An 18,250-nucleotide genomic window follows, 5' to 3' on the forward strand; every position below is an offset into this window, starting at 1 on the left:
TGCTGGCGCGAACCGTCCTTTTGTGTTTTGGCCGGTCATGCACCTCTGTTTCTGTAGCTTCAGGGTTGAAAACACGAATTTACGATCATGTGGGTTTTTTGTTTGTTTGTTTGTTTGTTTTTTTTAGTATAATATTGTATCTGTACAGAAGTTTGTTTACAGATTATACTGAGGGAAATGTTGTATCAGTTTGAATGAGGCTTTCAAAGAGACCGTGAGGAAAATGAGTTTGTCTTGAAAAAAACTTTGGAGCAAAAGAAGGAAAAACTCAGATTTCTTTTTTCCAGATTTTGACAACTTCTCCTGAACCAGTGCTGATGTGAAGGTTATGTCTGAAAAACAGGAGTGGTGCCTCAGTGCATGCCTCTGGCAACACGTATTGTATGTGGAATATTGCATTACTCATGCCCTCAGTGCTGGTATAAATTGTATGGAACTGTGGCGAAGTCACTGTTTGTGTGCAACACAACCAATACGTGAGATTGTTCCTGAAAAATGTTGTGGATCTGCTAGGCCATCAGCTCTTTGCTCTGGTTCATATGTCAGAGTGCATTATGTTCCCACTTCAGCACTGCATAGCTGGAGTTGGATAGAGTTATGGCTTTGCTCATCAAGTAATTACCATAATTTCTGTTGCAGTAGCAGCTTAATTATGTCCTGCATCCTACTACATAAAAGCTTTCCATTAGATGGGAGACAAAATGTACCTATTGCTCAGTAAAACACCACAATTAATAACTTTCCAGTTTATTTGACAGTTAAAATTAAGGTGGATGTTAGAAATGTGTGGTCATTAGTTAAATTACCTGAATAAACCTAGTTAAAAACTTGGTTTTTAACTTAAATATTCTCTAAAATGTTATTGTGTTAAATTCAATTTGGCTGAGCATATTTTGCAAGCCTCCCGTCTGCTCCAACAACCTGACATTTGCTGGGCTGCATATTAAATAAATTTAACTGACTTTGCTCTCAGTCTCTGTGCTGTAATAATCATTAAACCCCGGTCATTTAAGATAATTTACTCACTGGTACAGACCGGAATAGCTCTCTCCTAACATGTTAAAAAAATCTCAGACCCTGCCAACGAAACGGTGTTCTGTGCTTGTATAAAATGAAAGTAGACTTGATAAAGTATGGATAATATCCGGGTGAGTTTCCTCTAGAGGATGGCAAAAGCTTCCCCGAGGTTTGTTGCATTGGCTCACAGCTTTCTTGTAATATTCATATTAGTGCTAGATTTGCCTCATCGAAGAGTTCATTTAACATGCAGTTTGCAATTCATGTTTTCATCTTTGTAGCTCTTGGATCTGTTTTGGTAAAGTGTAGTTTCGGGTAATTGGTAGATGCAAACACATAAAAGTTGATTTTCAAGCAAGCATGTGCCTTCATAAATATTTAAACATCTTTCTGTAGCTTGTGTTTGCTTAGAAGCTTCTGTGTGCAAGGATTGAATTTCACCATTTCTTCTTTGCCTTTGCACTTTTATTTTTTTTAAAAGATCTAAACAAAAGAGACAGTTTCCACCTAAAGTCAAATCTTACACAACATGGATTTTTTTTAATTAGTCTGTTTTACTGGAAAACTGACAAATACTTTTTATTCCTAAAAACATAAAATCCTTTTGTTATTCTTGCTACCCAAGTAAAATTTATGATTGTAGTTTCAGCGAACATTTTAGGAAGTGAAGTCTAGACTGTTGATTGGTACCTGTAAAACCTACATTTCTGCCTACATGCACAGCAGCTAAAACCCTTTCTTGGTTTCTAGTATACGTTGTCATATTTTAGGTAAAAAAAGTGACATACCATGCTGCAGACTGGAGAGTTCTATATTTGTCTTAAATTTCAGAATTGTAGCTTTTCTCCATTAGTGAAGTCTGTCCTGATGCCAACTGGTTTCCTTTCTTTGTGTTTTCCAGAGAATGCCAGCTCCGATCAGACTGCGGGAGCTGATCCGGACTATCCGGACAGCACGGACCCAGGCAGAGGAGCGTGAGATGATCCAGAAAGAGTGTGCTGCTATCCGCTCGTCCTTTAGAGAGGAAGACAATACGTACCGTTGCAGAAATGTCGCAAAGTTGCTTTATATGCACATGTTGGGCTACCCAGCGCACTTTGGACAGGTATGTTTGGTTATGTTGGGGGGGGGGGCAGTATGTATACAAAGGAGTTTTAAGTTTGCACCTCTGAATAGTTTGATGATGCGGTTTTTTTCCTTTTAGTTGGAGTGTCTGAAGCTGATTGCATCCCAGAAGTTCACTGACAAACGAATAGGTTATTTGGGAGCTATGCTGCTTTTGGACGAGAGGCAGGATGTCCATCTCCTAATGACAAATTGCATTAAGAAGTAAGTGGAGGCTACACTGGGTTAAGACACGCGCACTTAAATTAAAAAAAAAAAAAAATTTTTAGTCCAGTACTTAAAATATGAGTTTATGGTCCCCTGAACACAGTTGAAAACCTTCTTCATCGACTTCTTCATAGTCTTCATAAGATTGTGAAGTATTCATATGCTCCTCTCTGGTATAGCATATAAAGTGACTCTTTGTTTCCGTGACTTATTTGACTCTCTTCTCCCACACCAGTGATTTGAATCACAGCACACAGTATGTCCAGGGCCTGGCGTTGTGTACTTTAGGCTGCATGGGTTCTTCAGAAATGTGTCGTGACCTGGCAGGAGAGGTCGAGAAGCTGCTTAAAACGTCCAACTCCTACTTAAGGAAAAAGGTGAGCTTTACTCTTGTCATGTTTTAATTATCTACTACTACTACTTTAATAATGTGTTGGGGGTGAAAGGTAGGTATGTGTGCTGAGCACTTAACACCACACCCAACACTTAAAAAAAAAAGGAGAGATTGTGTGAACGGCTTCAGCATATCTTATTTAAATATTTGTATATTTGTCTACAGGCGGCATTGTGCGCCGTACATGTCATCAGGAAGGTCCCAGAACTCATGGAAATGTTCCTTCCAGCAACAAAAAACCTGCTGAGCGAGAAGAACCACGGTAAGTGTAAATGGTTTGTCGGGATGCAGTTGCTGGCTCATGGGGAAATGCGGTTGTCCTGCACAAAAACGGAGTGTGTCCTCTTTCCTGCCACTCATATTGGTCTGTTCATAACAGCTGGGCAGCTGATGCCCTTTCTCTGTCGTCCTTTGCAGAGGGTGGTGGAATTAATGAGTCTGTCAGATACTCCAGGGGCTTGTGTGTTATAGCATACAGAGGATATATCAAAGGAAAAGTTGTTTTGGCTTTTTTTGTTGTTGTTGTTGTTTTTCTAACCCTTGTGTTGTCCTCGGGTCAAAAATGACCCGTAGGTGTATGGCAAACAAGTGTATGGGAATCCCGAGGACAGATAAAATAAGTTGTTCTTAACATTTTGTGGCAGTGCAGTAATGTTTGCTTCTCATTATGCAGTTGTATTTTTATTTTATAAGTTACTGCTCTGTATTGCAAGATAGATTTCTACATACACAAAGCAATGTCAGGTATTGGTACTGTGGACTTTCCTATGCAACCACAATCATGCATATCGTTAACAGACCATGTGTCTGAATGTTGCCAGCACCCAGTCAAATCGATAATGTGACCAAGTTTCTAACTTTCAACATTTATTTTTATAATGTGACATATTTACAACTGTGTGGCTTGAAAACACAGCTGCCACTGCTTTCCACTGATGTCCTTAAGATTAGTTTTCAGCCTTGTAGCAATAATATAAGGTCACAAGGGAATGATTAGCCTGTTGGATATATTCAAGTCAGAGGCATGGTGCTGTCACCTGTTACAGTTACCATATATGGCATATTTTTCTGACTTGAGTCTCTGTGTGACTGCTCACTGTCCATCAAAGTGTTTAAATACTGATTTGTTTTGTTTTTTGTAGTAACAAATGGGTGATTCATAGAGCAAAACAACTCACGCTAGCATTTTCCTTGAAAGTGGTGTCATCCTGTCATCGTTTGGTCCCCCAGGTGTTCTCCATACATCAGTTGTCCTCCTCACTGAGATGTGTGAAAGAAGTCCTGACATGCTGGCCCACTTCAGAAAGGTACAGATTATTTTTTAAAGGACCTTAAAGAAGTTACTTATGCACTTGTCTTAAGGCCTACGTCACATTTCATTCTTCCTTTGCCTACACTTTTTCTTTTGTTGTAGCTAAGCTAGATAAGCATTTTAACTGTTTGAGAGGTTTCCTCGACATTCAGAGTATGTCTTAGTCTTTTTATCTCCTACCACTGTCTTTTCCTCTTGTATTTCAACTGCTACCAACTGTACCTTTCCCTCTCTAGGTGTAACAAAACTATGCCAGAGACCTCACTCCTCATGCTCATGATCTGAACATTATTTTTAAGCTCTCTGAAAGTGAATGATTTCCAGTTTTCCCCTCCCTAACATCTACCTCATATTTTTTCTGTCATTTGTCTTTGTTACAATTCCTGCATTGTGTTAGAATGAGAAGGTAAGAGTACATTCTGATCTCATAGCTGGTGCATGCTGTAAATAGTAATCACTCCTCACAGTCACCTCAAATGTAATCAGATTTGTGTTCAGTAATGTCATGTTGTGTTTTAATTTAGAAATCTTTTAATTTCTTTAACTTGTACGGTGATCATTACTGTCGGTGTTTTTGAATCTTATAAAGAGTTCTTGGTCCATTTGTCAGATACATTTCTCACTATTGTTTTGAATGTTTTTGAATTTTTTTTCCAAATAAGCCACTCATTTGATCAGTGTCTATTTAGAGGCAGTCAGGTTGGTGTGTTTCCACGTAATTGCCACGGGTGTTGTCACCAGTGAACAATGTTTTCACTAAATATCACTGTGAAAAGGCTTGGAAGCTTATTTTGTGACATCAGTAACTTTCTTAGCTATTTTTGACTTTTGAGAAAGAGTTTGGCAAAAGTTGCACTGGGATGTCATGTTAAGGACAAACTCAGTCTTCTATTTAAAATTTCCTTTTAATATCCTACTCTGATTTGGATTTGCTTTTTTCTTGTCGTACCTTCTGCAAAAAAAGATCTTGTCAAGTGAAATGGCCTGGAAAGCAGCATGAAAATAAAATTGGAAAGCAAAAAGTTCTTCTGTCATCTCAGAACTGTTAACTGTTATTTACATGCTGCAAGCTTCTCACCTTAATTTTTAAGAATATACAACAACTGGGCTTGCATGCACTGTACTGCTAAACAATTTTTTGTCTATATAACTTCTGTTCCTTAAAGGATACGAATGAGGTAAAACACACAAAGTATGGGATATCACACCGCCACATGTCCTGGCTGAAGATACCTTTATTCACGGCAGATCAGTGATACCAAACTGTCATCACAGTCAGCCCTCAGTTCTTATGCTCTTCACCTTACTAAGAACACCAAGTCAGGAGAGCCAGCTACTGCTAGTTAACTTTGCTGTCTGCCGACTTGAAGTTGGCTTAACCGCCTCTGTTGGTTTTGGCTATCACTGTACAGTTGGTGTTGTAAGCTGCCCGTGTAGTGCTAATTTCGAGTTTCCCTGTGAAGCAGTTTTTTGCCTCTTGCACAAATTTTAGTTCTTCCTGCACATCAATTTAAGTTCTGGCTTCCCTCCAGTGAAACACAAAAGTAAATGTATCCCATCCCTATTACACTAATAGGCATGGTTGAAAATGGTACCCAGTTTTCTGATTTAGTGCTGTGTAAGATGCCAAACTATTTCCCAAACTGTCATGCTTTGATGGCCAGTTGTTTTTTGTTTGTTTTTAAAGCCCTGAAAAACTGAAACTATGTAGGATAGATGATATTAATGTGATGGGAAGTTTCCTGCTTTAATGCACTTTATGTTAGAATTAATTTAAACTAGTGCTACTACTCTTTGCTTAGCCATGCTCAAAATCATAGCAGTGTGTATGCAGAGTTTCTTTTTCTCTCGAAGCCAGATGTTCTAACCCAATACATTTGTACAGTCAAGTTTTTGATTTCACAATCTCAATTAGTCACACACGTTTTAACCATATTGCTCTGCATCAATAAACAAGAATCCCAACCCCTTTTGCATTGCATAAGAACTTGCTGCTTTAACTGAGAAATCGTTAACTTCAAACATTAATAGTAGTGTTACACACATTAATGATTGAAAGAATCATATTTCAGAGAGTTTAACAAAATATTGTGACACCTCTTCTCGTTTTTGTTTTTTGTAGCTTGTTCCACAGTTGGTGAGAATCCTGAAGAACCTAATAATGTCTGGATACTCTCCTGAGCATGATGTGTCAGGCATAAGTGACCCTTTCCTGCAGGTAAATCTCACTTTTTTCATTATACAATTACCCGGTACAACAGTTAACCATCATTAGAATTTAGACTCACTGCACTCTTTATTAGGTACACCTGGCTAGTATCAGGTTGGAGCTCTTTTGACTTCAGAACTGTCTTAATTCTTCATTGGACATATTCAACAACGTGAGTGTGGTCATAAAGGGACGGGCGTGGCCAGCAAAAATGAGGGAATCCTGTTAGGATTCCCTCCCCTGGTGTTTTTTTTTTTTGTGTTTGTTTTTGTTTTTGTTTTTTTGTTTGTCTTTGTCTTGCTTCTGTAGCCCATCTGCTTCAAGGTTTGACATATTCAGAGGTCATTGGTGTACTTGGTATCTGAAACAAGTGGTTATTTGAATTACTGTTGCCTGACATGTCTGGCCATTCTCCTCTGAACTCTGGTATCAGCAAGACGTTTTTACCTAGAGAATTGTAGCTCACTGGATTTTCAGTTTTAAAAAAATCTTTCTCTGTAAATCCTTGGGAAGTTTGTGTGGGGAAATCTGAGTAGAGCAGTTGCTAAAATACTCTGCCTGGCTGGCACCAGCAAGCAGGTTTATAGTTATTTCTTCCTCATTCTCACACTTGGTATGAATTTCAGCAGGTTGTCTTGACCACAGATGCATTGAGTTGCTGCCAATGATTGGCTGTTGAGAGAAAATGGCAGCAAGCAAGGAGCGGCTTGTGAGTAACAATAAAGTAAATCACATTTGACAGGACTGCTGCTTCTTCTTTTTCTTAGGTGCGGATATTGAGACTACTGCGAATTTTAGGCAAGGGTGATGACGACTCCAGTGAAGCAATGAATGACATTCTTGCGCAGGTTGGAATTGGAAAAAATATTGCTTAGATTTAAGTCCTCACATATTAAGTGTTGTTCTGACAAATCCACGGTCTGTATACTTGCAGGTTGCTACAAACACAGAGACGAGTAAAAATGTAGGCAATGCAATCCTGTACGAGACTGTACTGACTATAATGGACATCAAGTCTGAAAGTGGACTGAGGGTGAGTTCATTTTAGGAAAAGGTTATGAGAATCTTTTTGAAAATTTTAACTCATCTGAATGCTTGTTTCTTTCTTACAGGTCTTGGCCATTAACATATTAGGTCGCTTCCTTCTTAACAATGACAAAAATATAAGGTAAATAAATTGCCTGGAGTATTTCACCTTGAAGCCATCGATTTTATCTAAAGTTTGATTAAAACCTGTCGACATTTCTTTAATCAACTTCAGATATGTGGCATTGACATCTCTACTAAAGACCGTACAAACGGACCACAATGCAGTGCAGAGACATCGGAGCACCATTGTGGATTGTTTAAAAGACCTGGACGTGTCCATCAAGAGGTGATTCACGGTGCTACACATAACTTAACATGTCATGCTGTTTTGGGGGTTTTTTGCCTTTTTTTTTTTCTGACCCTCGTCTGTTTTTCATTACTGTGTAGACGTGCAATGGAACTGAGCTTTGCGCTTGTGAACGGCAACAACATTAGAGGCATGATGAAAGAGCTGCTCTACTTCCTGGACTCCTGTGACCCTGAATTCAAAGCAGACTGTGCATCAGGAGTGTTTCTAGCTGCTGAGAAGTATGACACTGATACAGACTTCACCACACTTTACAAGTTTAGCCACTGCTACTTTGTTGAAGTGTAAAACACATGCTGGCTGACCTTGTCATGTTCAAGGTTGTTAAAGTTTTCTGGGTTTCACTTTCTCTTTTTTTGTGTGTGTTTTCTGTACTTTAAGCATGAAAGGTTCTGGTTTGGTACTACTTGGTACAAGTTAAATGTATCTATATGAATTAGAAAATCTAGTATATATCTTTCTTTTTATGGCCAGCACAGAAATGCTGTATGATGATACAATGAGTGATCCATCGTCTGACAGACTTTGTTGACACCTTTATTCTCTGACAGCATTTATCTCCTAGCAGTCGACGCTCTTCTGAATTTAATACATTTACATTTTTAGTCCATTGCTGGGCCTAATGGGTGTATTGTTTATCTTACAGATATGCTCCTTCAAAAAGATGGCACATAGACACCATTATGAGAGTCCTGACAACCGTAAGTAAAATACACAAAACTCTAATCCCTAAAAAGTCCTTTGATTGTTGTTTAGTTCACTAGTAGTTTGTTCGCGTTTCTCATTGATGTTTCTGCTCATCCTTCCAGGCAGGGAGCTACGTGCGAGACGACTCCGTTCCTAACCTCATCCAGCTCATCACAAACAGCGTGGAGATGCACGCCTACACAGTACAGAGACTTTACAAAGCTCTGCTGGATGACATCTCACAGGTTCGTCTCCGTGTTTGTAGCAACCTGCAAGTTCTCGCAGCATTTCTTGTTTGGGTCATGCTTAGATTTGTGATGTCTCCATATTTTTTATTTATTAATTTTTTTGTAGCATACATTAATAGAATGTATTACATAACAAAACTTTGGTATTTCAAACTAGTGTGAGAGGGTGATTTCTATTTCTGTGTTGTGTAGCAACCTCTAGTGCAGGTAGCATCCTGGTGCATAGGAGAGTATGGGGACCTGCTTGTGTCTGGGCAGTGTGAAGAGGAGGAGCCAATCCAGGTACACAAACATCTCAAGAGCATATACAAAAACAAGATTTAAGATGATATAACCTGCTCATGAGATTTTCTGTTTTCCTCTTTTCTTTTTGAACAAAGGTGACTGAGGATGAGGTTCTGGACGTGCTGGAAGGCCTCCTGGTGTCCAACCTGTCCACACCTGTGACCCGGGGTTACGCCCTTACAGCTATCATGAAGCTGTCTACTCGCTTCACTAGTGTAAAGTGAGTAATGGCTTTTTAAACTTACAGTGGCTAAGTCTTTCTTTTGACTTACTGTCACATGATCTTAAGATGGTTACATGTGTTATTCAGTGCAGCATTTCCTTTGAGACAGTTTGAAGGGGTTTTCAGTGGGCCCTAAATATATGAGTGTTTATTATTGGTAATAAGAAATAACAAGACATAGCGTCATAATACATAAAGCACTTGTGTCTCACTTTTTAAGCTCGAGTGTGTTTGAAAAACAATCCATGTTTTGAAAATAATAATAAAATGAAGTAAGAAATAAAGTTTGTGTAATAACCAGCTCTACCTTCACTTTTTGTTTCAGTCGAATCAAGAAGGTGGTCTCGATATATGGCAGTAGCATCGATGTGGAGCTTCAGCAGAGAGCTGTGGAGTACAATGCGCTTTTCAAGAAATACGACCATATGAGGTGAAACTACTTTACTAGGAAATTACTCATATCTGTGACGGGCACATTGTAGCACTGAGTAGATTTAAGGGCGGGGAAAGAAAAGGGAAAAAAAAAAAAGCTCAAGTGGTTGAGTTTGGTCTGTCTTTTGTCCTTGTTTGTTCCCTGACAATAGGCCAGCTCTCTTAGAGCGAATGCCCATTATGGAGAAAACTGCTTCTAATGGCCCCACAGAGATTGTACAGACTAATGGGGAGGCTGAGCCGTCTGTTGTGGAAGCAAAACATCCACCACCCGTCACCCAGCCAACCAACCAGGTAAGAACTGTTTTCAGCCTTTATATTATCACGAAAAACACACGTCTGTAGTCAAATGAACAATTAACAGGATAGATCTATTTGTCTTAAGTTTCTTTAAGAAACCATATTTTTATTGAATTTAGAACCAGCTTCATTTAAGTCTGTTGATGAGTATTTTATTTTTGTAGTATCATTAAAAATGGTATACATGTACTTATCATGTTAATGTCTTGTCCCCATTCCACAGGCTAATGATTTATTAGACTTGCTGGGTGGTAACGATGTGGTGCCGGTAATTCAGACCACGGTGCCCACTAAGCCAGCTTCAGCAGGAGGAGAGCTGCTTGATCTACTGGGTGACCTCTCACTTAGTGGTAGAGTACTCTGTTTACACATTTATTACACCTTTTATTTATTTATTTTTTTAAGAGCCTGCTATAAAACTTGAGTTTGACTTTTTGCTTAATGAACTAGAAATTGCACTTGCAGTGATTACAGCAGTACTTGAAAAGTAAAGCAGATACCCAAAATGTTGGACCATGTATATCAGCATTCTCACTTGCCACTTTTATTCCAGCTATGTTTCTAAAGTTATGATTTTTCTGTGATTGTGTGACTGGATAATAATAATAATCATGTTAATTCTGAACACAACACATGCTCAGTAATGCTGCAATGCCCCCTTAAACCCCTTGAAAATGACACATCAGTAATCTCTGCATATCATCATTCTGTGTCCATGTCCTCTTAAACCCTCGTATGTTGCTTCCTCCTTCCCAGGCGGTCCAGCCCCTGCTCCTGCAACCTCAGTGCCCTCTTCCCAACCCGCTTTCCTCTTGGATGGCCTCACCTCACCGCCCCTCTTTAATGACATTGCAGCTGCAGGTGAGAGTATGTTTCTCACCTTGACCATCCACTGCCACATATACACAATTTTATGACACAATCCTTACATAATACAGCACTTGGTCATTTTTTTTTTTTCTGGACTTACCCAACCTGTGAAGCGTTAGTACTGTAACATCTACATTTTTTAATCATCTGCTCCTCTCTGTATAGGTATCCCTCCTATGACGGCGTACAACAAGAATGGCCTGAAAATAGACTTTACATTTGAGAGAGCTAACCCCAACCCCAACATCGCGGTTATCACTATCCACGCATCCAACTCGACAGAAGCAGACATGACTGATTTTGTTTTTCAGGCTGCAGTACCAAAGGTGAGCAGCCCAACACGGGTATTATGTGACGAAAGTGTAGTTAATTCCTAATCACGACAGTGTTCGTTTTCATTTAGCTCCATTATGTAAATGGGTTTCCACTGACATTAGGCTTATTCAGTAACTCACAGTGCCAATAATGTGCTTGTTCTGTAGGCTGAACCTGCATGAATGTTGTAAATATTGGATCTGTAAGCTGGAAACACTGAGCAGTCAGTGCTAGTGGGAATTAATTATTAATAGACTTGCAGTGTCTTTGGTATGCTGTTTTTCTCTGTTATCCGCAGTACTCTCAACTAGTTGTGTTTAATTATTATTTAATGCAGGAATGCTTATTTTTTTCAGATCACATGACACATTGCTGTTAGTACTTTAATTAATATTTATGTTGTGGTAACTGTTGCTGTTACTGGATCTTTAGTAACTGCCCTGTGGTCTCTTGTTTACCTGATTTATCTTCAAACTTCTCAACTCTTCAAATAGTATTTTTCCATAGTAATGGGCTTTTAAAACAATACTGTTAGTTTCATGGGGAAATGTACAGTTTTTATATTCTAATGTTGACGTTCCTATGAGTGTAATTTAAGTGAAGTCTCACTATGCGCTCTTGTTTTTGTAGTCTTAAAGTAATATCCGGTTATGTTGATTTAAATAAAACCAGGGTTTCTGCCCGCATACTGCAAAGGGGGGGCCTAGTGGGTGTAAGTTGACCACCCACCTTGCATATGTGCCATGGAATATTTTACAGTCATCTTATCTAATGAATAAATTTGATAAAGTGGTGATGAGTGGCTTCGAGTGACCATCGATCAGTTGCTGTCTAGTGTCCGTATTTTAAGCTGCTCTTATGACCCCAATTCTTCTGTGGTATCATTAAATTTTCATCTAACTCGCCGTCCCCTCTCTGTTTGTCAGACATTCCAGCTGCAGCTCCTTTCCCCTAGCAGTAATGTCGTCCCAACACTTAACCAGGGAACTGTCACACAGGTCATCAGAGTACTCAACCCACAGAAGGTGAGTTTCTTTTTCTCAGATTGTAATGAATACATATTTGTTTTTGTTTTTTCTTTTTGTCCTCATGAGGAGTTTCCTTTTTTATAAATCCATCCACCCCTCCCAAATTTCAGCAACAACTACGAATGAGGATCAAGCTGACGTACACCCACAAAGGCTCGGCTGTGCAAGACCTGGCTGAGGTTAATAACTTCCCCCCTCAGTCCTGGCAGTGATGAGCTGCTCCTGTTGCTCTCAAAAGCCCCAAGCAAGGGAACTATGAAAACGATTTTCCTTTCACCTCCCACCTTTCTTCCAACGGCCCCCCGTGACATCAGTGCAGACAGCTGCCCTCAAGTTGCATGGGGAGCAGCAAAGCATTGAATACAGGAGAAAAATGCAGATGTTACGAAGACCCTATTGACTATTGACATCACACGAATAATTGGGTAAACATATCAATCAATGAACTTTTCTTATTCGTTTTTCTTAATTGGTTTCCTGATCTCTTTGATTAGTATGTTTCTCTCACACACACCCTTTGCCCGGCACCGACATCACCCACAAAAGCACACACGCACACCATTCACTGTGGTACACTTTACTTCTCTAGTCACTGTAGAAGAAAAGTGTTGCCCACTAATAAGCACTGCAGTAACCATAGTTTTATTTGGACTTGCAGGTGGAAACCCTGCTCCCTTGATACTTATGATTGGCTTTGCATTTGGGTGTTTTACCTATGAACCTTCAATCCTACAAAGGCAGCAGGAAAAAAAAAGCTTTGAAAGGTCTATTCAGTGCAGTCACACACTTGTTGGGTAACCTCGTTTTTGATCCGCCACATCATGAGTGATATAACTTGTCAGAGTTGTATTCATTTTGAATTACATTAATTTGCTTAAAGCATGTTTGAGCATCGTTAGGATCACAATCACACCTGGACTTCGTCTTTTCCGACTCTGACTGTAGGCCTCTTTATCCTATGTTTCTATAGGGAATCGTCTGCGTTAGTTTGTCACATTAAGAACAAACAGATCCAAGATGCTCACTTTGATCACCTGTGGCTAATTTCATAGAACCTACTCAGCTCTTATCTCATCTGTAGTAAAGCAGCAGCTTTTAGATCAACGTAAAACATTCAACTGTTCATTGCTTTGCTTCGTCTGAGGGTGTTCATTCGTTAGAGTGGATATAATCCAGGCCTAAAAATTGATCTGATAATAAGTTTGTGTTTTTAAACTCTTCCTGCATCTGTGTCCCGAGTCTAGATGAGTTACATTTCAGATTTATTTACCCTGGTTGAACGTGGTCACCATGCACATACATGTAAATTAAGCTTGTTATGAATGTAGTTACATGCACTGAATGCTTTTATTTCCCCTTAATTCTTTTTTTTCATGTCTTCTTTGATGGGGATGCTCATCTTACTGGCACTATTTGTGTGAAAGTCTGTTTATCTCTGCAGTAATTTGACTTAATTTATGCCTGATATCAAAGTGATGTGCCTTTCTGACTTAGCTAGATAAAAGCCCCTGAATTTATTGAGTTCTGTATGAGCTTTGTTTGTAAGTCTGCTTGTGTGATGGTCCTGTTTTCAATCTGAGGGGGTAAATGGTCCCGGTGGATTAGAATGGGTATGTCACTTGATTTGATTTAGCCTTTTCACTGCTTAGTCTAATGACGAGTTAAAAATCAGTCACCCCCAAATCAGTCTCATGAGCTCACGAGGATGTCAGCAGTAATGTTTTTCTAGTTTTGACACATATGTATTTTAATCTTCTTGGTTGTTTCTTTACAGTGTGGCAGATTCCCCCCCCCCCCCCCCCCCCCCCCCATTAAAATACCTGATGGATGATGATGACTAAACAAACAAAAACAAAGATAATGGCAGCTAATAGATGTAAACTTTTCTTAAGCTGGCATCGAGGTTTCAGGTGTTTTTTGCAAACTATTAATGTACAAATATCACTACAACGCCCCCTTTTAAGTCAACAAAAATTAAAATGTGACTTTGAATCACATACTGGGACAGGTTCTTCTTTGGTGACTGTTTGTTTGATGATTGGAGTATGATTTCTTTGCTCTCGTCCTCTCCAAATCAGAATTCTGACCATGCTGTTGGGGACGGTAACCTTAATACCTCACAATGCTCTTTCTTTCTGTTAACCTTCAGTGGCAGTAGATTGACATCTTGCTTAGTCACGAGTTAGAATCCAGGGGGAGCATCTGCATGAGAGAAACTAACAGTAGTTTGTGCATCTCATTACTTAACCTTAGCAGCCCTGTGACGATGCTGTGCTGATATCTTCATCAGGCTGTGTAATTATTTTCACTATGCTTCACTGTCTTCTAACTTCTGTGACCAAATCAGAGAGACTATTAGCTTTGGAAATATTTTTGAGCTATGATATGTGTATATGGAGAAAATAATTTCAGTTTAACTTTTTTTCTTCTTTTCTGTTGTTGACAAATGCTATATTGGCTTTTTTTCTGTACATATTGAGGGCTTTTACAATTTTTGTCTCTTGTACTATCTTTCATCCTTTTTTTTAGATGCCATTTTCTAAAAGAAAATTCCAATTATTCACAATGTATATTGTCTAAATAGATCTAGTCAACATTAGTCTATTAAGACTTCCCTGTATCATCACTCATTCATTGTAAAAGGTATTTGATCTGCTGCCTGTACATTGTATATAGTTGTAAAACGAACGCTGATCAGATTAAATAAAACCCACATGAAGACTTAAAAAGATTAGCTAGAAAGTATAATTGTATGCATATATGTACAAAAAGAATCTTAAGAAGGATGCAATTGACATGCTGATGATTTACTATTTGTCATGCTTCATTCATGATGTCGTCTTTTCTTTTACGATGATACTTTGAGTCATTGGGCCACATGATGGGGTTCCTTTTTTTTTTTTTTTTTTTTTTTTTTTTTTTTTTGGATGTTGGGGGAAAAAAGGGTTAAATCTGTCCTAACAGATGTTGTATGGGTGATGTACTACTGAGAAACCTAAGCACAGTGCTGCACAGAGGCAGCAGCAGAAATGGCACCCTGCTCCATCTGCTTCTCTGCCCCTCAAACACCTCATGTACCCGTGGCTTCCTGTGGAAGAGCAGCGGCTTATTTACCAAGAAGCTGCTCTTCCTTCTGGCCTTATGTGCACTCTTTGACAATTCACCTCTATTAAACGCTTTTCAATCTGCAAATTGTTTTGTGAAATGAAGCCCCCCCCTCTTTCTTCATTATTCTGGTGTGTGATCTCTCTTAGCTGCCTGGTTGTCTTTTTGTTTTTGCATCTTCCCAAACAGTCAAGGCCCTTATCAGTGCCACACAAAGGGGTTTTTCAGCTCACCACGATGGATATTTTGTGCGCTCGCTGTATTCAGAACAACACAGTGCTTTCTTTTGGGTCCTTTTTTTAGTCCATTATAGCATGGCACAACTTTCAGTAAACGCTTTGTGATCTCCAATATACCAGTTAAAGAGAAAACGATCTGGGTCCTTGCTATTCTAAACCAGACTTTAAGTGGCTGTAAATCAAGGCAGGACATGATGAACAGCAGTGGGTGGATTCTTTTTGTCTGAGTCTTTATAATTTTGTTTTTAATCCATTTCTGCTGTTGAAGAACTAAAACAAAACTGGGGCAGAGGGGAAAAAGCCTGTGTAGCTGGCTAATAACCACAAGGGGGAGCTGTGCAAAATGGAAGGCTGAAGGGATGGGAAAGGAAGTTTGATACTCCTACTGTTCCTGAATGTTTTTGTGTTGTTTGTATTGTCTTACTCAACCAGTATGTACCCTTGTCCGTCACATTAGATGGTTTATTTTGATGATTCAGTCATTCATGCTGTTTAAAACCTACAAATGGAAATGAACCCAACATAAGTGCTTTGGACACTGTAACTGTAAAAGGAAGAGAAGAAATGGAATCAAGTACTCATCAGAGGTGTGTGTGTGTGTGTGTGTGTGTGTGTGTGTGTGTGTGTGTGTGTGTGTGTGTGTGTGTGTGTGTGTGTGTGTGTGTGTGTGTGTGTGTGTGTGTGTGTGTGTGAGAGAGAGAGAAAGAAAGAGTCATGCCCGAGAGGATGTGATGGTGTGCGACATGTCTTCTGTCTACATAGGACATGATTTGTGGCTGCAATTGCTTTCAGCTTCTGAGCTGCATGTGAAAACCAGTGTAAATAACACCATTTCTACTCTCGATCTAAGACTCTTTTTGAAGTGCTAGAAAAGTTCCAATTATACAAATCTGTCACACCACCTTCATGGGTCAGTACTAACATGTACAATAAGGAGTTGTTGAAATAGTGCTCACATTGCTCTCGATGTTTTTAAAGCATCTGTCATTTGGTTTATTGATTATTGCTTTTTTTGTTCGTTTTGTTTTTTGGATTTTTTTTTTTTTGTTGTTGTTGTTGGGGTGAATTCAGTGTGCAAAGGGCTTGGGAAAGCGTCTGAATTGCCACCACGTTCATGAACTTCCCCTGTTGAATTAAAAAAAAAAAAAAAAAAAAAAAAAAAATGCATCTGCTGTATTTTGAAAACCAAATCTGTACACGCACACACCCGAACTCCTGACCTGCCCTGACTGAAAACAAAACTGTATCTGATTAGTTGGGGGAGGGTGAAGGCATGAGGTTCACTTTTGACTCGTATGAACTGTTATCACAGTTCTGTGGCTTCAAGGTGAGTGTGAATGTCAGACTGAAAATATAAAAGGATGACTAAAGATGAAGAGTTGTAAACTATTAAATGGGATATTTTCAATTTATGCTGTGTATTGTCTTTGGGTTGGAGAAAATGATCAAGCGAATAAAAAGTCAAAAATCTACACGAGCTACGGTAGTTTTCTTTTGTGCTTTGGGGTCTTGTGTGTAAGAGTCTACTGAAAAGAAATGCTGGGCTTAAATTATTCATTTAATATTTATACCAAGGATGGATCATTTCTAATTGTTTTATGTCCTGTTTATCAAATGTTGAAATCTGGGATAAGAATGAGATATAAATAGAAATGAGTTTATTGCTATTATAATCACCTAGATTTTAAAAATGTTTTGTGCTGTTAATATCGACTCAAAGTATGAGTGGATCTGTGAGTGCTATGTATCTGTTTTTAATCGGCATTTAATAACCATGACTGGACCTGGGATAAAATTAAACTGACCTTTATGATATAGAGGGGAGATTTAAGAAAGCGCCAAAAGGTATGTTTCTAATGTTTCAGGATCCTGGCATTTGTGCCTTATTGTGAGGGAGTTCTACAAAATGAAAAGTAAATTGTAAGGCATTCAGAATTGAAGTTCTAGATTAGTCAGCATATAACACTTGGATTTGTGGCCCCTTGAGTAAATTGCTTACTCAAACCCTCTGGCCAAAATGAAGCGTCTACTGCACAGTTTCTAAATGATTGCAATCAAGTGAAATGATCATAAAGGTGTCAAAGAGCAATCTAAAAAGGTATGGGAGTCATTTATCTATCATCATTTCTTAGGTTCATATAGTAAGACAAGAAGATCAGGTTATTTGCTTTAGAAATGACTTTAACTGTAAAAAAAATAATAAAAATGTGTCTGAAGAGAAGCCTTGTTTTGTTTCCGGTTTTCAGAAATTTTCTCCTTGTTGACTGGGTACTTTTCACTCACGATTTAGTCACGTGAAAGGGTTTTCACAGGACTCCAGGCTGCCTAATGAAAATCTAAATGCACAGTTACTCCCTCCATAGGAATTAAGAGTGTAAGTAGCAGGCAGGTGCTGCTAGCATTTGATCAGTGTGATCTGGAACATTCAGGTGTGTGACGATGCTACAGTCTTGCCAGGAATGTGTATCACTTCAAATTCACTCGAAAGTCAGACTCTGTGATGCTCAGGGAAATTGTAAAACAAAAACAAACAAAAAAAACCCAAGACCAGCATCTCAGACTCTACCTGCCTCAGTCAGCATGATAAATGATGAAGTCCAGGACAGTAGTTCATCACAGAAGAGAAAGCCTCTTCTCTTTAAGGAGGGCATGACGCCACACTTTAGATTTGCAAAGTTGCATCTGAACAAAAGTGTGTGGTTATAATGCACAGTGCAGTGTTTGGTGAAAAACAGATGCAACATATCAGCACAAACACCTCTCATCAAATATCAAGCACGGCGGTGGAGGGATGATGATCCGGGCATGTTCTGTAGTTGCAGGACCCGGGTAACCTGCTGACAGAGATTTAGTCAATT

At 39.0% G+C, this 18,250-nt stretch overlaps 1 protein-coding gene across 2 annotated transcripts in view; it reads left to right on the plus strand.

Moving 5' to 3' along the window:
• The window catches only part of ap1g1 (adaptor related protein complex 1 subunit gamma 1), a 19,030-nt gene extending 5,185 nt beyond the window's left edge, over nucleotides 1-13,845 (plus strand). The window contains exons 2-23 of one of the 2 annotated variants that reach the window (XM_085269550.1): nucleotides 1,919-2,122; nucleotides 2,222-2,346; nucleotides 2,585-2,726; nucleotides 2,909-3,005; nucleotides 3,974-4,050; nucleotides 6,178-6,273; nucleotides 7,032-7,112; nucleotides 7,199-7,297; nucleotides 7,377-7,432; nucleotides 7,526-7,639; nucleotides 7,741-7,881; nucleotides 8,307-8,361; nucleotides 8,470-8,592; nucleotides 8,788-8,877; nucleotides 8,976-9,100; nucleotides 9,429-9,533; nucleotides 9,688-9,829; nucleotides 10,059-10,185; nucleotides 10,592-10,696; nucleotides 10,871-11,031; nucleotides 11,947-12,045; nucleotides 12,159-13,845. In XM_085269550.1, the coding sequence (XP_085125676.1) occupies nucleotides 1,922-2,122; nucleotides 2,222-2,346; nucleotides 2,585-2,726; nucleotides 2,909-3,005; nucleotides 3,974-4,050; nucleotides 6,178-6,273; nucleotides 7,032-7,112; nucleotides 7,199-7,297; nucleotides 7,377-7,432; nucleotides 7,526-7,639; nucleotides 7,741-7,881; nucleotides 8,307-8,361; nucleotides 8,470-8,592; nucleotides 8,788-8,877; nucleotides 8,976-9,100; nucleotides 9,429-9,533; nucleotides 9,688-9,829; nucleotides 10,059-10,185; nucleotides 10,592-10,696; nucleotides 10,871-11,031; nucleotides 11,947-12,045; nucleotides 12,159-12,260 (2,463 nt within the window). In that variant the 5' untranslated portion in view covers nucleotides 1,919-1,921 and the 3' untranslated portion in view covers nucleotides 12,261-13,845. The remainder of the gene's footprint in view (nucleotides 1-1,918; nucleotides 2,123-2,221; nucleotides 2,347-2,584; nucleotides 2,727-2,908; nucleotides 3,006-3,973; nucleotides 4,051-6,177; nucleotides 6,274-7,031; nucleotides 7,113-7,198; nucleotides 7,298-7,376; nucleotides 7,433-7,525; nucleotides 7,640-7,740; nucleotides 7,882-8,306; nucleotides 8,362-8,469; nucleotides 8,593-8,787; nucleotides 8,878-8,975; nucleotides 9,101-9,428; nucleotides 9,534-9,687; nucleotides 9,830-10,058; nucleotides 10,186-10,591; nucleotides 10,697-10,870; nucleotides 11,032-11,946; nucleotides 12,046-12,158) is intronic. The other variant, XM_085269557.1, reaches the window with a different exon arrangement.
• Nucleotides 13,846-18,250: the final 4,405 nt, after the last annotated feature.

Source organism: Mchenga conophoros, linkage group LG1, assembly GCF_057382185.1.
Source record: "Mchenga conophoros isolate Kocher_MC1m ecotype Shallow Benthic linkage group LG1, M_conophoros_male_GT1.1, whole genome shotgun sequence".
NCBI lineage: Eukaryota > Metazoa > Chordata > Actinopteri > Cichliformes > Cichlidae > Mchenga > Mchenga conophoros.